This window comes from Cyprinodon variegatus, unplaced genomic scaffold, assembly GCF_000732505.1.
Source record: "Cyprinodon variegatus isolate N-32 unplaced genomic scaffold, C_variegatus-1.0 Scaffold555, whole genome shotgun sequence".
Lineage (NCBI taxonomy): Eukaryota > Metazoa > Chordata > Actinopteri > Cyprinodontiformes > Cyprinodontidae > Cyprinodon > Cyprinodon variegatus.
Window position 1 is genome coordinate 520,330 of NW_015151008.1, and position 24,138 is coordinate 544,467.

Sequence of the window (24,138 nt, forward strand, 5' to 3'; positions counted from 1 at the left end):
CAGTTTACATCCCTCATAGGGATCAGCCAGTTGTTATGGTTTTTCATGGTTGTCTGTTCTTTGCACAGTTATCTGAGATGAAGCTCAGCACTGATTTCTGCATCCATTTCTCTGCCTTAGTTGGATTACAGCTTCATAGTCTGATTTTTTAGAGAGCTGTCCCTTTGGACAATGTTTTATTGCTGTATGGAGGAGATGCAGATCTGCCTGACCGCAGACAGCAGATTGGTTTAAGAGATCTGTACTGAATTAGCAGGACCTAAGATCAATATATTTCTAAGCACATTTTAATCCCACTCAGCTGGAAGCTGCAGCCTCTGACCTCTGAAATGACCAGACTGCAGTTTCCTTCCTCATCGTAGTCGATCTGGAAGTGTCGGGTCTCTTTGATTGGCTGGTCATCTTTGTACCAAACCACCTCAGGGTCAGGGTATCCTGCAGCACAAAACAGCTGTTTAGGTCACAGTGAGTGCAGAGTTCAAATGAAAAAGCTTTCTGTTTGTTCAAGGAGCTCAGCAGCTTCATGACTTAGAAGAGAACACGTTCTTTACTATTAATTTGTCTAAAATAATGGAATTTTGTCTGTTTTAATATTTTTCAGTTTCCACACTAACTCCTCCTGAAGGATCATATGTTTAGATTTGATGCAGACCGTGTTAGTGGATGTAAACATCAGGATTAGCCAGTAATGAACTGAAGGAGCGGTTCTGATGGTTCTACCTTCTATCTTGCAGTCAAAGCGAGCAGCGCTGCCCTCCACCACCTCTACATCCTTGATGACGGAGGTAAAGGTGGGTTTACACTCAGTCTTCTGTTCATACTCCAAACACTCCAGGAACTGATTATCCTCTGGAAACAAACAGGAACACATTCCGTCAGTGGGAGGCGAAGACAGATGGGTCGTAGTTTTCCAACATTTGATCATCAGCAAACAGGAAGCTTTAAATCAGCCTAGAAGGCCCATAGTGGATCTGATCTGCAACCTTAGGAGCATTTTCTAATCGCTCTGCTCATTTGTAGCTCGGTTCTGGTCCAGTTAAAACCTAGTGGTTTGTTTCTACTTTTACAGCCAATGATCCCGATCCCTTATGTTTGATAGAATTGATATATATTAATATACCATATATGATTTGACCTGAACTAGTGATGCAAGTTATTTGATTATTGAATTAATCTAAATGTGATCGATCTTATCAATGAATTAAAAATTAATTGATATGCGAGAATTAAAGCAAAACCCCACATTTGTTGTTCTTTCCATTATGGGCTACATATTTATAAATATTTTCATTTATAACAAAATCTGGAAAAAAAATAGTACATCATTATATTTTAACAATTTACTGTGCCAGCTTTAATAAATACTGACTAAATAAATAAATGAATATTTTCTTCCATACATTTTCACTAAAAAGATATAAAGATATAAAATCCATGAACCTATAAGGTTAATATAAAACAGGAATACCATTATGTAAACTTCTTAGATGTTTATCTATCATTAACAGACAGGCTGTGTCGCTCTGACATACTGTCAGACTGTTGACCACTGTGGTTCAATGAAGATGATGCTAACCGAGATATAGCTCTCTGTTTTCAGTGTATTCCATCAGTCAGACCTAGGAGAGTCTTAGCACTGTTAGCAGAGCTTTTAAACAGGCGGTTCTGGTGTTGGTTTTTCTCAAAAAAAATTTAGAATTTGGATCCATGAAGTATATTATGTTGTAAAAGTCTTCTCCATCTTCTGTGTGAAATGCTGGTATTTCCTTTTCTACCTATTTACAGACATTCCAAACACAGAAGAGAAGTTCTGCTGCTCCTCCATGCAGCATGGCTAAATGAGCGCTATTAATATAATAACTTAAGGATTTTATTAAGTGTTGTATTTATAAACAAGACAGCATACAGTTCATTCTACATCCTTGTCGCCATTTAACAATGTGTATAATCCTGGAACAGTCTCTGGATTGATTCATGTTTCTGCTCTAGCAGGCATCTGCAACACTGAACAAGAGCGCTCTCTATTGGCAGGTGGTAACATTACAACAATGAAAGAAATGACTCATTTTTCAAATATTCAGATGGAACAAAGTGGAATGTAAAAAAAACGTTATTTGAATGTAAAGATGGGACTCAGCTTGATTGGGTTCGGTACCTTCGGTGGGCGAGCCCTTCTTGGCGCTGACGCCAGCCATCATGGCCATAGAGGAGAGTCGGCCGATAGCTCGAACGGCGTGACCCGTTTTCTGTCCCAGAGGAGGAGATGTGGACGTTACGATGGTTTCTACGGGGTGTTCTGCCTTCAAGTTCCTGTCATTTACCTGCCACTTTCTCCTCAGGATGTACTTCTTCATCCTCTCCTTGGACAGCTTGGTGGTCTTCATGGTGTTGGTGTCCTGTTTCAGCCAGGGGTGTTCAAAACACTGAGGACAGCTCAGCCGAGCCCTGAGAAGAGAAACATTACACTGTGAACAGATCCAGCAGTCTGCAGATCCTACCAACATCTCCTCCATGTGTTACGGTGATGAGATGTTTCTGGAGGGAACATCAGGATTACTTCATGTCCTTCTTTAGCAGGTTGGTGATGAAGTCTTTGGCGTTCTCAGAGATTTCATCAAAGGCCTCATCCTCAAAGTCCCAGGTGGCCGAGGTGACGTTGGCCAGAGTCTCGTTGTCGTTGTCGCCCATGAATGGAGAGAGACCGCTGAGCCTGAGGGGGGAACAGAGGAAACATCTTAGCTAAGGCGCCGCAGGCCAGGCCCGGTCCAACAGAGCTAAATCCTCACAGGATGTAACAGATGACTCCTATGCTCCACATGTCTGTGGGGTAACTGATGGCTTCATAGTTGATCACTTCAGGAGCCACGAACTCTGGAGTCCCAAACAGAACCTTCAAAGTTCCAGCGTTTTCTGTTGGCGGATAAAACCAGAGGTTAGGTCCAGACAGAGACCACTGAGGAAGAGTTTACTGGTCCCAGAGTTTTCCTACCAAGCCGGCGGGCCAGGCCGAAGTCGATGAGTTTGATCTTGCTGCCGGTCTTGTTGACACACATGATGTTCTCGGGTTTGAGGTCCAGGTGGACGATCCCCTGTTTATGGATGAAGTTGACGCCGTCGATGATCTGCAGCATGTATTTAATCACCTCCCTCTCTGTCAGCTCAAAGTCTTCATCGATGATTCGCTCAAACAGCTCGCCGCCTGAGATCCTGCAGACAGAGAACATAAAAACCTTTTCATGGCTCCGTTTTCCTTAATAAAACACTGAAAGATTTCCCGCATTTCAACAACATTTTTGGTTGTTTTACCACTAAAAAGTGATTCATTATTTAGATTTAACCATTTTTAAACAAACTGTGACTAACCTCCCTGTCATTTCAGCTTAATGCTGCCACCACCATGCTTCCACATTAGCTCTGTTTTACTTGTTTTAATATTAATTTCTCTCCAATCATATGTTTTTTTGTCTCCTACAACTGGCAGGACTTTTTATTTGTGTGCGATACAGGTACACTTGCACCTTAATCCTTATTTACCTTGATATACTGTATATACCTGGATATACTATATATATATATATATATATATATATATATATATATATATATAGTTTATTGTTTATTCTTAATGCACCTTTTCCTCCTTGTTTGCACCTTCTTTGACTTCTATGCCAATATGTAACAAGTGAATTTCTCCGCTGTGAGATCAATAAAGCTTAATCTAATCTAATCTAATTTAATCTTATTTCACTGTTTTCAACAGTGTCTTCATTGTTCCTCTCCTCTACAGCCTGAGTCCTTGAAGTCCATGATTGATTTTCCTGTTCCTAGATCTTCCCACCTGAGCTGTTCACTGCAGCTCCTCCAGAGTTACCCTCAGCTTCCTATCTGCCTTCCTGATCTGCTTCCTCTATTTACTAAATAGAGTATGTATTTATTTTACTAAATAGTATGTATTTATTCTGTTGGACTGGATTTATTTATTTGGTAGAAATAAAGTAAAGGGGTGTTTATGAAACGCATGCCACAATTTCCACAATCTGATTTCTCAAAAGTTTTAAAACCAGTGTGTAATTTTCCTTTCTATAAACAGTTATATATATGTTCAGATCCAGCTCATAAATTCAGAGTAAAGGTTATTTTAGTTTATGGTGCAAAATAAGGAAGCATAAAAAGCTTCAGTAATTTAAAGACACCAAAGCAAATGCTGTAATGTCTGTTAATGAATTACATTCTAAGAAATAAAACTCATCATTCTGCTCCTGTTTTAGATTTAAAAGACAAAAGGATTCCTCTAAATTCAGGTCTCAGATTTAAAACTTTGTCTGGTTAAACTGAGCTTTAGTTTCCTGTTTGTTTGTTCCTTCGTTTGCTGCTGCCTCCTTAATGAACCTGTGGATCCGAGATGATCTGATGGTAAACACTCCTCTTCCTGTTTGGATGCCCAGTTTTCATCATGTCAGCAAATATTTGCTGCTTCCTCTCCAGAGTTTATTTATCAGAGTTAAAACTGAAAGTCCTTCTGAATAACAGGAAATCAGCTCAGAGTTCAGCAGCCATGACTAAAGAAGTGGATCAGTGTTTCAGGGAGTTTGTTTCTAATCTTAGCTCTCAGGAAATGTTTGCTCCTGAATTCCTCCCATAGCTCAGCAGAAATGGTTTCCTCTGTAAAGCATCTTGTTTGTGTTTGCAGAGCAGCTCAGATGTTTAGAACCTCAGTAACCCTGCAGGGGGAGAACCTACATCTCCAGCACCATGACGATGTCCGACTTGCCCTCGAAGGCGTCCACACACTGCACCAGTTTGGGGTGATGGAGGCTGTTCATGATGCCGATCTCCTGCCGGACGTTCTCCTTCTCCTTGGCCGAGTACGCTTTGATAAACTTTCCGGCCCAAACCTTCTTGGTGGATTTCTCCACCAGCTTGAAGACCTGACCGAACTTCCCCCTGAGACACAATCAGAGCAGGTCTTAGTCTGCGCTGGCTGACCCCTGGGAGCGAGGTGAATGGGCGGAGCCTTACGTTCCCAGCCGCTCCTCCACGTCGTACATCTCCTTCACCTTCACGTCGGTTCTGATGATCACGTCTCTGTACTCTGGTTCTTTTTCTGGGTGGAAACACAGAGAAACCAGGTCATCCTGACAGCCATGGTTCATGAACGCCATGTGGTCAGTCTGCTGAGGCTCCTACCTTCATCATCCTCCTCTACCTCCACTTCCTCCTGGTTGTCTGTTAGAGGAATCAAACAGCAGTGTTAGTGCAGTTAGTGGTGTTAGTCCAGTTAGTTGGACCTGGTTCTGGTTTAGGAGCAAGCTCTGATTTCATGATCACATCTAATTCCCTAAGGGCCCCTCCTTTCAGGAGTCACCACACTGGAGCCAGGGTTTTTAGTTGCTATAGCAACAGGAAAAACTCAATACAAATATCTGTTTTCCATCAAGTATGGATTTCTCTCTATGCAGAAAGTAATCATTCATTTAATCTGATAAATCCTGCTTTTCTATCGTCTCAGTGATAAATTGAGATTATAAAATAAAATAGTAAGCTGAGAAGCTCCTAGAGGCCAGAAAAGTGAAGATTAGCTCTCAGAGAACCAGAACAGGTTAGTGAGAGAACATCCTGTGATGCTTTGCAGGAGAAACATTTTAAGTTGACAGAAATATTTTCTTTTTCCATACGAGGAGTTTAAACTCGTCTCATCTGTTCAGAGGAGGAAGTTATATGTTGTTAATGTAAAGGTTTAAAACTAATTAACAAAAATTTAAATTCTTAGTAATTCAGGAGATGTTAGAGGAAAACTACTGCAGTGGTTTTAAATGTGTTAGAATGATTAAGATAAATAAAATTTGAAAATAAATACAAAGAAATAAAAACAATTCAGACACTTCTGCTAGCTTGACACTGTTTTTCTCCTGTTTATATTTTTGCTCCTTAGATATGTAGGCTAGTTACACCCAATAACAAGAGTCCAGTTACACATGATAAATAGTTTACAGATGTTATTAACTAATCTTTAGATACTTTCTTACTCATTCGTAAGTGTTCATTATGCATTAATTAGCTGTGTTAATTGAAAAAATTGACCGGTTTTTAACCAAATAATGAACCTAAGATGTTTAACTATATATTTTAGATAGCAATGTCTTTTTTAGCAGGTATAAAATGTTAACTGCATTATAAACACTTGAATGAGAAAGAACATTTTATGTATGAAATAAAAGCATCTATAAACTAGTTATGAGCTATCTATACGGTGATAGTTATTGTAAAGTGGTAGTGATGTATTTGTAGTAGTTCAGTATTTATTACCAGCTTATACTCTGGTATCCATCCCTGACATTATGCTGTTGTGTCTTTTCTGAAAAGATGACAAAAGGATGTGCAAGTTTCTAAGTCTATTTTATTCTTTATTTCTTCTAAAAATTAATATCATTATTTTAGGGGACTATTTGAAAAGGATTTTATTGTGAGTTTATTTCCAACCTGGATTCATTATCTATGGTTCTGGAGCATTTCTGGGGAGAACTTTGGCATTTGGTCTGATCCATCAGACTTTATTAAATCTGATTAAGAAAGCAGGAGGAGGGCGGTTTAAACAGCAGGACTCCTCTGATGATGGATCTGATGATCTACCAGCACCTGAAGGTTCTGGAGTGGACGGATCTCTGGTTATGTTCAGAACTTTTTTGCAGGTTCGTCAGAACCTTTCAGCTGGACCAATGAAAGCATTTCCCTCTGAATTTATAAACGACATCAGTGAACCTAAGATCTGTTTATTTTCTGCAGGCTGAGCTTCTATGGAGGTAGATCAGTCTTAATTTTCACAAATTCACATATGTGATTTATACATGCACAGGACAATTCACACAAGCACAAAAAATCCACATACATGCTGTGCATGTGTGGATCTTGTCCTGTGCATGTCTGGATATTTGTGAAAATTGAGGCTGATCTACCTCCATAAGCTTCTGCCACCTGTTTAAACAGGAAGTGGACCTCCTTTTATCAGACCCACAGTGTTATGGATCTCTGAACTGGTTCAGTTCCAGTTTTCTCACCGTCGTCCACCAGTCCCACTGTCACAGGTTCAGACTCGGCACTCGGCTCTCCGATCCCATAAATGTTCTGAGCTCGGACTCGGAACTTGTACTGTCGCTCTGGGAGAAGGTTCTGGAGACAGAAACGGTGTCAAACATCGGATCCTAATCTGTTCTGTCTCGGGTTCGGATGTAAACCCACCTGGACGTTGTAGGAGGTACTGTTGCAGGAAACCAGCTGTTTCCACTGCTGCTCCACAGAGTCCCAGATCTCCAGGTGGTAGGTCTGCACGGCGCTGCCCCCGTCGTAGGTCGGTCCGTACCACGACAGGGTCAGGCTGGAGCGCCGGATGTCCGAGGCTGCCGGGACCTTGGCCGGGGGGTCGGGTTTATCTGAGGAGGAGGGAGAAGATGGGACAGGGGGGGCAGACATTTGTTAGACATCAGAACCAGCTGTAAATCTGACTGATCAATAATCTTTACGGTTAATTTAATAGATAATGAAACATTTGTGATGTGATGCAGTGGGTAGCACTGCTGCCTTGCAGCAAGAAGGTTCTGGGTTTGTTCTGGGTCTTTCTGCATCGAGTTTGCATGTTCTCCCTCAGCATGCGTGGGTTCTCTCCAGGTACTCCGGCTTCCTCCCACAGTCCAAAAACATAACTGTTAGGTTAACTGGCTTCTCTAGTTTCTCCTTAGGTGTGAGTGTGAGAATGAATGGTTGTACGGCCTGTCTCTCTCTGGCCCGCCCAGCGACGGACGACCGACCCATCCAGGACCCACCCCCCCACCCACCCACAGACAGAGAGAGACACCAGCACCCCTCGCGACCCCAACTGGGACAAGCGTGTCAGATAATAGATGGATGGATAATAGTTTAGTAAAGTTTCAGGAGTGATCAGTTTGTTTCCCAGCGGAGCTTGTTTCAGCCTTTCAGAGGAGCAGCAGATGTTTCGTACCAACGATGGTGAGGTTGAGCGCCGCCTGTCGGAGGCCGTAGCTGTTCTTCAGCTCCACGGTGTAGCAGCCGCAGTGCTCCTGCTGCCCGCTGCTGATGGTCAGCTTGCTGCTGCTGTCGCTGTTCTCTATGGAGATGTCCGAGGAGCCTTCCTGGATCTGAACCATGAAAACCAGTCAGAAGGTTTCAGGCTGAGCTGGACCACCAGCTGCTCAGACACTCACCGGTTTCCTGAACTTCAGCCAGGTGCAGGTGAGGGGCGGAGCTCCTGAGAACTTGCAGAGGATCTCCACCTTTTCTCCTGCAAGGATCTTCATGTCTTCTGGGAACTGCACGATTTGAGGCGGCAGAGCTAAAGAACGACACCAATAATCAATGATTACTGCTGAGTAGGAAGCAGAGAAGCATCAGTCAGGCTTTCATTGACATTATTGATTGTTTCAGTGATGATCGGCTTCACGGTGATTTAGGTGATTAGGTGCTTTACCTTGTTTAGGAGGAGTTTTTGGAGTTGGCTTCTTTATCCTGGCTTCACCTGATGGAAACACAAACAGACATTCATTCAAACACCTGGATCCTCCCACAGCGCAGACCTCCTTCCAGAACCTCATCTAAAGTCATTCTGCTTCCAAACACTCCTGATCCTCAGGTTCTCATCAGTTTCCTTTATCATAATTTTTTAAGCATTTAACAGGGTGCTGTGTTTTTTTCAAAAACATTTTGAACAAAAACAACCATAAAGCTGCATTCCCCAATCCATTACGAAATAAATGGTGCACGAAGGACATCGATACGACTTATTATGCCAGAGTTTTGGGCATTTGTTCTGCACAAGATCAAACAGGGGGTAAAGCCAGGGATAGTGAGGGGAGACAGTGGCTGAAAACCCCTTTTTTCCAATGGATGCCTCTCCCAAGCTATTTACTGTAAAAACATGAAACTTGGTATAGAACATCTTCAGACCCTTCTAGCACTCACGTTGAAGGAATTTTTTCAGTATCATTCATGGTTTAGCTGTTTAGCTGAATTGCACATGAAAACATTGATTCTGAGAAAAAAAACCTCAGACTGAAATCTTACAAAAGAATCCACATTTTTACATCGTCACCGTGGCAACATAGTTTTAGGTAGAAACGTGAAAGTTGGTATACTTGTTCATCAAAGCCTGTTGAATCTCAAAATTATTTCTCTATCTATGTGTCTATGGGCAAATGTATGATAAAATAATATCTTCATCACTAATGCCTAATGAAATATTGCTGTTTTCTTCCAACTCGGAAGGAAATTTCGTCCCTTCAAAACTTTTCCCGGTCTGGCTGACGCCATTTCAGTCCAAAAAACATTTTTCACTGTTTAGACATTAGATAATAGAAGAGGTTTCTGCAGATTAGCTGCTAGAACTCTGTCTAAACTTTACGCCTAAACTTTCTGCCTGGCATTCTGAATGAGTGAGGACATCTATGTGTTCGCTGTATCCCAACATGGCTTCTAATGTTGCTCTAAAGTTGTTCTGGCTTCTACTTTAACTGTTTCTATGAGCTTCTCTTCTGCTTCTCTCATTAAAGGGTTGATGACACAATATTGCTATTTTCTAACATTTTTTGTTGACAAAAACATTAATACAGATGATCAATGTAATAATTTTCATTTTAATTTTTAAAATAGTTTTCATCTGCAAACCTCTGCTGTTCAGAGGACTCTAGCGCCGCTCAGTGTCTGAGGTATAAAACAGGAGTGATGTATGCAGGAGAAAGTCTGAGAGCTGGAGCAGCTGGTTTGTTCTGGACAGATGCTGAAGTTTCCATGGATTCAGATGGAGCTCATTCCTTCACACTGCTGCAGTCATATTAGCGTCATCCTGAGGCTCAGAGTCAGACTCACTCAGAGTCACTCTGGATGGTTCTGACCTGTAAGCTGTGAGTCCTCTGTATCCCTCAGCATCACTACCCTCTCCTTTGCCTGAACTGGATGATGCTTCAATCAATTTAGACTAGATGTTCCAGAACAATCATCAGTGATTCCATCCATCTCCATTATTGGATGCTAAGTTAACTCCACCATGGAGATGGTTTTTCCTAGCTATAATTTGTGCTGATGTGGAGCTACAAAATGTTAAAAATAAGTCAATTTGATTCATAATAACTCAGAACCATCTGGTTTGTCCTGCTGCATGATTTTAATGCTAAATGACATTAATTTAATAATAATAACCAACCTTTTAAAGAGCCTCCTGCTCTGCTTTCAGCCTCAGTAGATGGACTCACCAGATGACGGATTGACCGGAGCTCTAAGAGGTGATCTAGTCTTTGGATATGGTTTCTGTCTGAACCACTGTTTTCTCCCTGATCTGCTGGATTCCTTGTTCTTCATAAAGCTCTTTATTCACTAATAAAGTAATAAAACTCTCAGACCTTTAAAATCTGATTAAAATAAACCATAAAGGTCCGGTTTCATTGTGGGAGTTTATTTTGTTTACTGTTTTTCTTTGTAAAAAATAAAGATTCTTCTGTTTTGCTTTTTTATTTTTTTTTTATTTTTATGATAAATTAAGAGCTGATTTGCTCTTTATGTGATCGTTCCTCTCCTGCTGGTTTGTTTGTGCAGGAATGAAGTTTCCATGTTGGAACAGAAAGTCCGGCTCCTTCAGAGAAGCAGCAGAACAAGAATGTGAGACTGCAGAGGAGCGTCGCAGACGACCATATAAGGACAACCTATTAATAGTTCCTCTGATGCAGGAAGTACAGTTAGTTATTAATCCTGCAGAAGAAGTGGAGATCTGATGTTGGAGGTGATTTTCTATATATGTGTTTCTGCTGATTTTCTATGTATTATAACAGAGATTCTCATTACTGCGGGTTCTCATGATGAAAACATCTGGATCTAAAACAAGCCTGAGAAATGCTCCACTTCACACAGACTCACTAATTCAACTCTTTTACAAACTAGGATGGCAGCTGGAATCTTCACCTTAATTAAACCTGAGGTGACAGAAGCCCAGCAAACATCTTAATATGGTAAACTATGTTTTCATGCTGGAAGGACGAAGCAACAGGAAGACGTCGTCGTTGTTGATGCATTTCAGGCTGTTTATTCAAGGTTATTGATGCAGCCATGAATGAAACGTTCATATTTGCTGCTGTTCTTAATCTGGGATTACTGTAACCAGGCAACGCAGTCATTGATGATGAGGATTATAATCCATGATCATCCTCATTTTAACAGACATTGTTTTTCCTGTGTTAATAATGAGTTTGTAGAACCGACCAATTGATTTTACTCTGTTATGTTTCAACCACATTATTTTTAATTGGATTTCATTATTGAAATAGAAGCAGAATCCGGTTTAAACTACAGAAACCAAACATCACAATATTTAATGTTCTTTAACAGAACAGATGACATTAAGACAAATCATTTATTTGTTCCTGCCTATAAACAAACAAAACAAATAAACAAAACAGGAAAGTGGAATAATTTTTAACTCTGCATTAAATAATAACATTTCAATATCACTCATATTATTATCTACCATCTGGAAAGAGACTTTCTCATGTAAATCCGTCAAATTGTGTGAAATTCATCTCCTGCTGGATGCAGGATTATTGACAATAAATAACTAAACTGTTTTGCATAAAATAGAAATATGTATGGTTAGTATTGCCATAGAACAGGTTGGAAATATGTTAGATGGAAAAATATATTAATGTGTTTATGGAAAACAAACAAATGTTTCCTGGAGATCGTCTGGTTGATCCTTTAAACCTGAGATCAACAGAAAGGATCAGAGTTTCTAAGATCACCTGATGAGCAGATCACCTAATTACTGGTTTTAATGGAAGCAGCTGATCTGAGACAGAAAATCCTCCAGAATCCTGAACCTCTGCGCCCCAAAAGTCTCTCAGAACCGGATGAACTTTTTAAAAGTTTAGATACAAGCAAAAAAAACAAACAGACAAAAAAACAAAAACAAAACAAAATAAAAAACAACCCAAAACACAAAAAATTATAATTAGGTAAAAAATGTCCAACTTTTTTCTCAGAACTTTTCCAAAGCTAAAGTTTCCAGTCAGAACCAGTCTGAGTCCGACTGGAACTGAGAGGTTGGGTTTTTCTTTTACCTCCAGAAGGTTGTTTCAGCAAACTGCTCCCACTAAAGTTTCTATCATTGAATGTTAACCATTAGATAATCTGATGCTTGGATTTTATCCAGACGAGTTTTAATTTCCTCCAGAATAGGAATAAATCAAACTGAATCACATCAGGAACTTTTTCTCATTTTAATCCTGTTTTCTTCTTATTTTTATCTTACGGTTGCCCTAAAAACAATAAGCTGTTTTTTTTTATTTGGACATTAAAGTTGCGACTCAATGCTTGGGTCAAAACATAGCATGAGTTACAGGGAAGTATCTGGTTGGTTGAATTTAACACGCCTCCTATAGTTACCTGAACACTTTATTTAATAATCAAAACAAACTAAATCAAAATATTCAATAAAAACTGCAGCAAACACCGATGACTAGAGTGAAGATGTGCGTAGGGAAAACTTTTAACCCTCCTGAACAGATCCTTCCTCACCTTCTGCACGGTGGAGAGGACAATTAAACAGATGATAAACATCTGGAAGTCCAAGAAGAAGAATTTAACTGGTCTCATAGCTTTCCTAATGGGAATGAAAATTGGACTCTAAAATTAATGCTGGCAAAAGACAGTAAACTAATTTCCTTCTTCTAAAAAAACAAAAAACACTCTCCTTTTGGCTCTAAGGAGATGTCAGTAATTATGACAGAGTATCTCAGCTCCAGTTATTTATTGGATTAGATAAAGTAAAGCTCTCCCTGTTTATACTTGCAGCAACTCCCCCAAGTGGGGAATTTGACTTCAGGGGTTATTTTAGATTTCCGATGTCCTTGTGTAAATGAAATACTCAGCTACAGGGAAGTACTTTCTAAATTTAGACGTAAAGCAGAAGTTTCTCTTTGATCGAGCGTTGAAGCTTTTCCTAACATGAATCTTCCTGTTAGATCAATGATTGATGAAAGCAGAGCAGCAAAGCTCAGCTTCTATCATTCAGCAGATCACTGCAGGCATCAAAACCTCCATCAGTGCAGAGAAAATATCTACGGCCAACATTCCTGTGCAGCCAGAACATCTACGGATCAACCTGACTGTTAAATGAAGCTGAAACAGGAAAAATAAAGAAGCTGCTGCTGCTTCAGAACTGGACCGACTGAGACCTGCTGTCAGTCCTGAAGCTACAGAGACACACTTCTCTAAAAAACTATGAAACATTTCAGCCTGAGGAATCCCTCATTTCCAGTCTGTTAGGTATTTGGGTAACTGGGAACCAGCAGCTCCACCAAGATGAGCTTCATAAAAGGAAAGCTGTTTCGCTTTCAGGCTTTTCCTCTGCAGCTCGGAGTAAAACGAGACATGAGCGAGGAGACGGAGAGAAGGCCTTAAATGGAAACGAGGGAGAGGAGTTCCCATCCTCCACCTTCACCCCCTCCTCGCATCCCCATCCTTCCTCTGTCAGCTCATATCTGAGGGGAAAACTCTGCAGCCGGCTGAGACCTTCAGGGAGGAGAGGAGGAAATGTTTCCCTCATCCTTCATTCAGTTCCTAAAAAAATCCTCTGATCCAAATCAAACATTTTTTTTCACTGGATGTTTGAGTTACAGTAAAAATGTTCTGCTTGCTTCATGTCCGCTGAAATGTTCAAACCGATGAGCCGGTTTTTACTGAGAGCAAACATTTTCAGCAGGACGTCGTAAACAGGACAGCAGCCGGAGGACTGCCTTAAAAGGACTGCAGAAGAAGAGTTCAGCTCTGAGGAGCAGAAGAATGTAACCCTGTCGGCCATTTTATAAACACCACAGGAAACCTTAGGAAACACGGATCAGGCGGTTTATTTAGCTGATAGAGAAAGAGCTGGAGGCTAACGGTTCTGCTGGGTCTGAGAGGGACGGAGGAACAGAACCAAGTCAGACGATTCAATGGAGACTCAGTTCAGTCAGAATGAAAGGATCCAGTTTAAAGTAGAGATCAGAACCCAGTAGAAACCAGTTCAGAAAAACTCTGGAAAAACGATCTAGATATAAGTAAAAATTTCTTAAGTTTAGTGTATGATTAGGTAATTAATTTGATTAGGTAAATGAGATGCCAATGGAATGAGTATTTCTACTCTTAAAATAAGATAAGATAAAATACACTTGAAATAAGACAATGCAATTGTGTTTTCTTATTTTAAATGTAAATTTTCTTATTCCATTGGCAAAGTGTCTCTTTTACCTCCTCAATTCAAGAACAAATGCACCTATTGTAAGAAAAAAATTACCTATCTAGATTTCAATTATTTTCCAGTGAAGTAGGTGTTCACTGCAAACATCATCTAGAAATAGGTTAAAAAAAAAATCTATCTTTTTACCCTTAATTTGAGTAGCTAAAAAAGATGATTTGCCTTTGGAATAAGTATTTTTACTCTTAAAGTAAGATAATTGCATAATATGTACTTAAAATAAGACAATGCAGTTGTTTTTTGTTTCTTATTTTAAAGGTAAATTGTCTTGTTCCATTGGCAGAGTGTGTCACTTGCCTCCTCAATTCAAGAAAGAAAATGCACTTAATTTAACCAAAAATTACTTTTTTAAATTTCCATTTTTTGCGGTGTTCTGGTTCTGAAGCCCACTTCAACAAATTAGAGACCGCCTCATAGGGACATTAGAACCGGGCCACCTGAGAGGAACATAGTGCTCCACAAGAACAGCTGAGCCTCAGCAGCTGCTGCAGAGACAGAGGTCCAGATCCAGGCTGGAGAACCAGAACATGAGGAACAGTAGATCCTATCTGGACTCAGTGAAGCATCACTCTGATCCCCTAATGCTGGCACATTAACAGAGATGGCAAAAGTACTCACTTTCCGTACTTGAGTAAAAGTACAGATACTTGTGTTAAAAAATACTCTGGTAAAAGTGGAAGTACTGNAAGTCAGACGATTCAATGGAGACTCAGTTCAGTCAGAATGAAAGGATCCAGTTTAAAGGAGAGATCAGAACCCAGTAGAAACCAGTTCAGAAAAAATATCTAGATATAAGTAAAAATTTCTTAAGTTAAGTGTATTTACCCTTAATTTGAGCAGGTAAATTAGATAGTTTGCCAATGGAATGAGTATTTCTACTCTTAAAATAAGATAACAAGATAAAATACACTTGAAATCAGACAATGTAATAGTCTTTTCTTATTTTAAATGTAAATTTTCTTGTTCCATTGGCAAAGTGTCTCTTTTATCTCCTCAATTCAAGAACAAATGCACATATTTTAAGAAAAAAATGACCTATCTAGATTTCGATTATTTTCCAGTGAAGTAGGTGTTCACTGCAAACATTATCTAGAAATAAGTAAAAAAAGATCTTAAATTAAGTGTATTTACCCATAATTTGAGTAGCTAAATAAGATGATTTGCCAATGGAATGAATATTCTTACTCTTAAAATAAGATAATTAGATAACATGCACTTCAAATAAGACAATGCAGTTGTTGTTTTTTTCTTATTTTAAAGGTAAATTGTCTTGTTCCATTGGCAAAGTGTCTCATTTACCTCCTCAATTCAAGAAAAAAAATGCACTTATTTTAAGCAAAAATAACTTTTTTTTATTTCCATTTTTTGCAGTGTTCTGGTTCTGAAGCCCGCTCCAACATATTAGAGATCGCCTCATAGGGACATAAGAATATGGCCACCTGAGAGGAACACAGCGGTCCACAAGAACAGCTGAGCCTCAGCAGCTGCTGCAGAGCCAGAGGTCCACACTGCAAAAAATCTAAATTTAAATAAGTAATTTTGTCTTAAAATAAGTGCATTTGTTCTTCAATTGAGGAGGTAAAAGAGACATTTTGCCAATGGAACAAGACACTTTACACTTAAAATAAGAAAACACAATTGCATTGACTTATTTCAAGTGTGTATTATCTAATTATCTTATTCTAAGAGTAAAAATAGTCATTCCATTGGCAAACTATCTCATTTACATACTCAAATTAACGTTCAATACACTTAATTTAAGACATTTTTACTTATTTCTAGATCACTTTTGCAGTGCAGGCTGGAGAACCAGAACATGAGGAACAGCAGACCCTATCTGGACTCAGTGAAGCATCACTCTGATCCCCTAATGCTGGCACATTAAGAGGCGGGGTCTTCCGGTCAGCTTTTAGCTGCAGTAACCTTCCCCAGAACCTAAAGCAGAACCTGACCCAAACCACCAGGTTCTGCAACAAACAGAAACATCTTAGACAGGATCAGGATGACTTGAAATTATGAAATGTTTCTCATCTGTTCTTCTTTAGTTCAGATCAGAACATGAGGTTCTTTCCGCCTACTTCCTGTTGTCAGTCAGGTTCCAGGTGAGTGGGTTTTCACACCAGGACTATCAGCGTCGTATTATCCCTTCATGGAGATCAGTTCCTGAATGAATGAAACCCCAAGCAGCTGGAAGCTTGTGGTGTAACCGAGAAAACTTCATGGCGATTCCAGGTTTATTCTAAACTTGAATTAGAGACCAGCTGAGCTGGACCGGCAGTCAGGATGTCTTTAGCTTAGAGAAGTGGAGGATTCTGTCTCCTGAACATCATGCAAAGAACTGAAGGAGGGAAACCTGACAGACTGATCAGATTTTGGGGAATTTGGTCAAATGAAGATGAGCAGTGAAATAATCTGATGTAAACAACCTGACAGCAGGTTTTAAACATGTTTTTTCATGAACACATTACTGAACATGAATGATTTAATGACGGAGATCTGATTGTTTCTCTGCTCAATAATAAACAGGGATTTATTCTGTTGAACTATATATCCAAACATGATTTATAAACATAAAATCCCAGCTTCAACCCCTCTCTGACCAAAGTTTTAAGGGATTCGGCAGTAAAGTTCATCCATCTTCAGCTCTTTTCTTTCTTCTTTGCAAACACAGAACTAAAAGTAAGTCAGACTTTCTTTAAATTATTGTATTTAATTTGTTTTGAGCATCTAAGTTAACTGAAAACAGATTCCTGCACTGAAAATAGAAAAAGGAAAAACTACAAATACCTCCGTTATCTTATTTCAAGCGTTGTTTGCATATTTATCTTATTTTAGGGGCCAAAATAATCATTCCATTGGCAGATAACATCTGTTTCCAAATAGACTAATTTAAAGGATTTTTTGGTGCTTCAGTTTTTGCAGCACTGAAGCTGTGAGCTGATGTCCAGCTGCCTCGTTAACGAGGGAAGCTTCGTTAAACGGATCAGGATTTATTGACCGTACAGTCAGGTTTATGCATCGGCTGCTTTCCTAATGAAAACAATGTCGTGTTTTTTCATCTGCTCATTTGTTCCAGCTGCAGCAGAGAATCTGACACTGAGGAATGCAGGCGAGGATTTAGAGGCAGATCATAGAGATAAGAGCCGACTTTCCACTGAGGCTGTGACACAGAACATCGTCTGCAGTCATGACCAGCACGTGTGACACATGCTGAACCTTTGGTGTGTGATTGAGAGACTCAGCGTGGCTTCAGACGTGACAAACAGAAACCATCAGAGGTTTAAACCCACGATCAGTTCTAAGTTTAGTGTCTTCAAACATCAGTAAATGTTCTGATCAAGCAGCCTATTAGAAACAGTCCTCACCTATTTTCTCCAAAGATGGCGGATCAAGTCAGACTGAGAGCTCAAGGCAACATGGTCCTAATATTTAGAGGACGGTTCTGAATGATAATCTGACAGTGATTTACAAACTGACATCTCCAACGAACGCAGAGAGCCTCTAAAATAGAAACGTCCCGCTCTCTGTGTGTGTGTCTGTGTGTGGGAACCAGTAATCCCAGTCTGCAGCTCCTTATTGGGACAAAAGGAAAGAGGCTGGTGTGGCTGCATATTTTGGAAACTCACTCTCAGAGGTGGGAGCTGCCTTCTTCGACTTCTTGTCTGTCGGGGAGTTTTCTGGTGGATCTGCAGGAGGAACGACAAACAGAGGAGACCTTCAGCACGGAGCAAACAGCTTCACTCAGGGTCAGTTTATACTGGGAGGCTTGGAGATGGAGAGCTCTCAGAATGAGGCAATAACAGCTGCAGGCCTAACATCAACAGAAACTGTTAGTACAGGAGGTGTACGTCTACTCGGATGGGTCAGAACTTCAACAATCAGCTTCAGCTCATCCACTCAGAGCTGGTGAAGCAGAACCAGAGGTTTAAGTCTGAAACTTTGTCAGAATCTGATGTTTCCTGATACCAGAGTCTTTAATCAAATGGTTCCAGCTTAATGAACAATATGAGGAAATATTATCTGCTTTCTATTCTTTACATGCACATTATCTTAAAAAAATAACAAAGTAAAGATGATTTGATCAATTTATTTCAAAGTTAACATTTTCGTTACAGTCTCATGCACAGTGAAGCATATCCATGTCGACCTTTGGTCTACAGTTATGTTGGAGGAGGAAGGGAGCATCTACATCACTACATCTATGCTTTGCTCTGAGGGAACTATGACTTGATGCAGCTGCGTTGCCATGGAAACCATCAATCTTTCAGTCCTAACCTGAAGAGCAGAGCAGGTCTGATGAACTCAGCAGGAAGTTGGCCTAGAGGGCCTGATTTTATACCAACTAAACCATGAGATTCATTAGATCATCTGATTTAAACATCCTGGAGGCTGAGAGAAAACTTCTGGGAAAATAATAAGTTTACATTAATATTTACAACTAGACCTGGATATACAGATTATTGTGAGCTTCACTGAATAATCAGTTGATCTGCTTTCTGATCATCTAACTACTGAAAAACCAAAACAAACATAAATTATCGTTCATAAAACAACTTTAACTGATTTATCAATAATTATTTAACATCAGCTAATAAAGGGAAGCTAATTATGGGGAGTTTTATGTTTCACTTCCTGTTCCACTGGAAGTCCAACTCTGACCAGGAAGCAGAAGCAGCTGGTTTCCAGTCAGCAGTTCTCAGTTTCCAGTAACCGTTAGAGATCTTTGATAGAAAATGTTTGTTTGTGTTCATTGGTTGTAATTACAGGAAGCTCCAAACAGACGGAGGCTCCTGAGGAATCCTGGGAATCAGGAAGGAGACTAATGAAGGAGTTTCTGAACTGTTCTGATTCCAGAACCTGCAGCTTTTCAGGATCAACAGATCAGAGACATGAAGTTTTATTCCTCTGTTTTAGTCAAACATTTATCCTGTTTTGGTCTTTAGTGTTTAGTCCGTGTGGCCTTCAGATTTGAAGTGATTTAAATAATATTTACTTCTTTAAATCTTCTCATAGTTTTGAAGGATATTAAAACGATTTTTAAAGGAAAAATGAAAACTATGAACTAAAATCGAGTAAAACCTGAAGGACAACAATCATCCTCTGGCAGCAGAGTCTGTTATTTATAAATTAATACTGAGATAATGATGAATAAAAAAACAAAGCAGGAACAGAAATCTGACCCCTGGAGTTCAGCTCTGACCTGGATGGAAGGACTCTGCTGTTAAACCTGGAGGTGATCTGTTCAAAGCTTCCTTCACCTCTAACTAGACTTAAACATAGACAAACTTATAGTAATTTTGTACAAACGGTGTATATGAAACAGCATTTTGTTCAGTATAACTCTGAAGACATTTCCATTTCTTAAAGTGCAGCAGTGATCAAACATGGTGATCAATGTAAACATAGACTGAGATTTGATTTACAGTTTTTCCAACATTCAGTCATTTTTTTTCTAGTTTTAAAAACTAAAGCAGTGAGAAGATGTTGGATTCTTACCGTCGACTAGAACCATGCAGGAACACTCTGCTCTGCCAGCTGAGCTCTCTGCTCTGCATTTATACTGGCCTTCATCCTCAGGCAGAGCTTTGTCGATGGTCAGAGAGCAGAGGCCGCCTGAAAAACACAAACAGCACATTTATCAGCCTGGACACCTTCTAACAGCAGCTGTGGTGGATTTACAGGATGAAGCTCCTGATCCAGACCCAACTGCTCTGTCCCACCTGAGGATCTGAAGGTCATCAGCAGCTCCACAGACTCTCTGAAGGTCTCAGAGTTTTGGATTTTATCTGAGTGGAAACCATCCATGATTCAAAGCTCTAAAAGCTGAACTCATCATTGATAAAATGATCATCTGCTCTCATTTATGTTTCAGTTTTCCAGTGATTCCACCAGGACTGGATTCTAGATGACGGTTCAAAGAATAAAAGCATGAAATATACGGAGGAATTTAAACCCAGATTATAAACTGAAAATAAAATCCCTGACATCCTGAGAGCTGCTCATTATTTAGGTTGAATTTTAGAAATGGTCAGATTTGTTTGGATCTTTCAGCTCAATATTAACATTAATACCAGATAAAATGATCAGAACTAAAATATCCAGCAGGAATAAATGAAATAAAAGCTTTCTGGTTCAGCAATGCTGCGAGTTGCTTCTGTATGATGAAGCTTCCAGTCGAGGTAATAAGGAAGAGAAATTAGACAAACATTTTCTGCTGAGTCATGCTGGTCAGTCAGCATTAAATGACCGTAGACAGAAGACCTGAAATGTTTTCGGTTCATGTTGTCATTTAGTATTTTCTCTATTTTATGTTCAAACATCGGATTAATCATCAGAAAAAAATGGTAATCTCCTCATACTAACAGATTTTAATTGATTTTTCAAAGGTTTTCAACAAGCTAATCACAGATTTTATAATTAGAAGCCTAACCGAGCTTTATATTCTATTTCGGAATTTAATTGATTAAAATAATCACTGATAAAAAAAGATGGAGACCATAAAGTTTGTTATTTCCTTTGACTGTTAGAAGCATCAGAGTCATTATGAGGCTGAAAATCAAAGCTTTCTGTAAATAATGACAATATTTTATCATAATTAGAAAAAAAATATAATTTGTTATCTGATTATTATAGATTATAAAACTCAGTCCATTAACATCCAATAAATCATTCAGAAACAGACAAACAGACCAGAATCCAGATGTTTTCACACCTGGAAGGGAATTAAATCGATTCTTTAATGTAATGTTGATCAGAGCTCAGTGTTGGCCTATGAATATATGACGATATGATTATTAATTAAATGTCTAATTCTGAGGATGAGGAAAAACCTGGAGGTTAGTAATTAAGGCATTTTAAAAAGCAAAGCAAATAAAGTTTATAGGAGTTTTACTTTGAAGGAGCTCCAGCCACCAGCAGTCAGTCAGAACCAAACCTGCAGGCTGTGGACAAAACCTTTCATTTTAAAATGTTCTGCTGCTCAGTGATCCTCACAGCGGAGGCTGAAATAAAGCAGCAGCATCACAGAGAGAAACAGGAAGGATGGATCTAAGATCAGGTGACTGAGCTGCACTGGATCTAACGCCTGGTGATGTTTATGTTCTGATGTGCAGCTGGTAGCCTGATGTGAACGGCACTGAGCTACGACAGAATGAAGCAGAGAAAAGTCAGGTTAGAGAAATTTAGTTGGATTCACTGATGAATTGAGAGACGCTGGAAATAATATCAGCTGTTTGGATTTATTTGAATGAGAAACTGATTTAGATTGATATCATCATTTGGTTCATTATTCAGTCAGGAGGTTCTTCTTCTTCATTATTTGTTCCTAAAGGGTTCTGCATTCTTAGAAGCTGGGTGGTAAATCATGACACATCAATAATTAATAATCAGAGATTTCAGAGTGTAATCAGTGGTAGACGTCAACAAACTGCTGCTTTTATTCCGATCTAATTCCAGCGCAGCAACAGTCAGAGATGGAGTAAATTTAACTTGTGGACAAACCTGGAGGGTTGATTGGTTCTGAAGCTGATATCAACTCACTGCTGCAAATAACAACAACAACACATCACAGTCTGAAGCTGCTGTGACCTCTGACCTTCAACACGCAGCACCTCAGAGTGACGCCTGCAGGCTGAACCACGACTGTCCTCAAGGTTAGAAAAACAGGCTGGAGGATTACTGGACCCCCCCACGGACACATGATCCAACAGGTCCTGACAGATGTCTGCTGTATCTGACTGCAGGTTCTCTATGCATGTGAGACACTCTGTCTGCTATATATCTACAGAAAGTTTATGATCGGTTTCTACTTCTGCAGATGGATAAACTGATTCAATCAAAGCTGAAACATTTAGAATAAACTCAACATGAATTCAACCAAAGGATCATTGAGTCACATTTAGGTTCCAGTTTAGTTTGTTTCTATTTAGAATAGAATCAGAATCAGTCAGTCAAATCAAACCAACCAGTTAAACTTTGTGAAGCCCATAGAAAGCAGGTGGTGACAGTGGAGATAAACAGCTCCTTATTAACATGAAGAAACCTGTAACGATACCAGGTCTCTGTGACAGTCTGTCAAACATAATCCATCCAGATTAGCTCTGTCTTTAAGGAACTTTGAGTCGTCTGATGAAATAAACACTTTTACTCCACAGATCTCCATCATTGTTGTGTTTTTTTGCCATTCAGGCTATGTGTGGACCTGCTTCTGTGCACTCATGTCATTTTTTGTCATTTTGAAGGCATTATCCAGCAGACAAGGCAAGTGATTGGCTAATTTTCAGGAGATCCCGCCCCTTGAAGCTGTACTCTTCTTCCTACCAGCAAAGCAACTTTAGGCTAACTGCTTCTCTTCAAGTGTTGGAAGTAGGTAAGCAAAGTCATCAAGTGTAACACAGTCAGGATAAATACTGGATTCTGATTGGCTGTAGGGTTGGTTGCTTTCTCTGCTGGGTAAAGCCTTAAAGTGACAAAAGTTGACATGAGCAGAGAAACTGTTTCAAACGTGGGGAGGGGGGAGGCTGCACGGGGAAATCAAACCTTACCTGTGCAGAGAAGGAACAATTACTCAGGTGTGATATATTGGGCCCCGTGGTTCTCTATCTAAATATATAACAAGCTAAACAAGCGAGTGAGGAGGAGTTTATGAGCGTCTGTATGAAGTAAAGCTGATATTAGGTGTATTTATTTTATGTGCATACTACAATTTATAAAGATAATCTTAATTATTGTTTTTGCACATGTATAAAAATGTAAAAAAATAAGTTTATGAATGTATTAAAAATCAAACCAGAGTTTATTTTTAATTATTTTTGTTTTAAATAGTTATTTTCGCAAATAGTTTTGTTTGAAAATTCGAATTTTCCTCTAATATTGGTATTCAGTACCAATAATAGAGGGTAGGGGGCGCTGTGGGTCATTAAAAGTGACGTCATGGTCTGGTGCTGGAATAATCATTTGTAACTGTCACTACCCGAACCGTCCCATCAGCATGCAGATACACATCCAGGTCACCATTAGTAATATAATCATGGTACTAAAAGTACAAATTTCTCTCCTTAAATCACTAAAGAATGCAAATTCTCATCTTTAAACACATTTTTATTGACTTTTCTGAGACAATTTTGAGGGTTTTTACATTTTCTTTATTAAACTGTTTATCTGACGTCATCTTTGGACATGCTCAGAGCAGTCTGGCAAAACATGATTAAACCATGTTAGTCTGCATTTTAGTTGTTTCCTTCTTTATATAATGCAAGATATACTATAATGTTAACATGAAACAAAAACATAAAACCCGAAAACACTACATTTATGTTTAAATCCAAAGCCAAAAATGTTAGCTCCTGGAAGTAGCGTAGGATCCCATTTCTGGCACAGATGAGTGATAAAACAGAAAGGATTTATATGCATTTGCTTTCTCAGAATATACATAATTAACCTTTAAAGTAGGAAAATCATATTTAAATGTCAAATAATTCTGGCTTAAACATGTATATAAATTTATTCTTTATCTGACCATATTGTCCCAAAAGTTAGAAAATTTCTATTTAAAAAAAAAATCCTGTCTCAAAATCGGTGTTGTTTTTTTAAATTTCCGTTATTTTCTGCAGGCCAGTTAGTTCTACGTCAGCCTGAACACCTAAATTTGGCCAATCACGTATCAGCGGTCAATCACATTCTTTCCGTCATAGCATCTTGATTGATATGTCGCAGCTAATATACCCAACGGTTGAAGTAAGAAACCAGAATAATTTCCTTTCCCATTGAGTTGCGTCCCAGTGTTCACGGGGATGGACGTCTGTGTCTTCGGCAGGCGTAGAGCTAACAGAACTGGCAGCGTTGCGAGGCAA

General features: G+C 39.3%; 1 protein-coding gene across 1 annotated transcript in view; it reads right to left on the reverse strand.

The window, feature by feature from the left end:
- Positions 1–20,092, reverse strand: part of LOC107095545 (myosin light chain kinase, smooth muscle-like) — a 24,455-nt gene extending 4,363 nt beyond the window's left edge. The window contains exons 1-18 of the mRNA XM_015391681.1: positions 20,008–20,092; positions 19,784–19,900; positions 17,914–17,973; positions 8,480–8,527; positions 8,217–8,344; positions 7,994–8,150; positions 7,237–7,427; positions 7,056–7,167; positions 5,188–5,226; positions 5,020–5,104; positions 4,741–4,944; positions 2,990–3,207; positions 2,787–2,910; positions 2,558–2,710; positions 2,322–2,445; positions 2,156–2,246; positions 721–849; positions 323–435 (exon numbers count right to left, since the gene is read on the reverse strand). Of these exons, the coding sequence (XP_015247167.1) occupies positions 323–435; positions 721–849; positions 2,156–2,246; positions 2,322–2,445; positions 2,558–2,710; positions 2,787–2,910; positions 2,990–3,207; positions 4,741–4,944; positions 5,020–5,104; positions 5,188–5,226; positions 7,056–7,167; positions 7,237–7,427; positions 7,994–8,150; positions 8,217–8,344; positions 8,480–8,527; positions 17,914–17,973; positions 19,784–19,900; positions 20,008–20,092 (2,178 nt within the window). The remainder of the gene's footprint in view (positions 1–322; positions 436–720; positions 850–2,155; positions 2,247–2,321; positions 2,446–2,557; positions 2,711–2,786; positions 2,911–2,989; positions 3,208–4,740; positions 4,945–5,019; positions 5,105–5,187; positions 5,227–7,055; positions 7,168–7,236; positions 7,428–7,993; positions 8,151–8,216; positions 8,345–8,479; positions 8,528–17,913; positions 17,974–19,783; positions 19,901–20,007) is intronic.
- Positions 20,093–24,138: the final 4,046 nt, after the last annotated feature.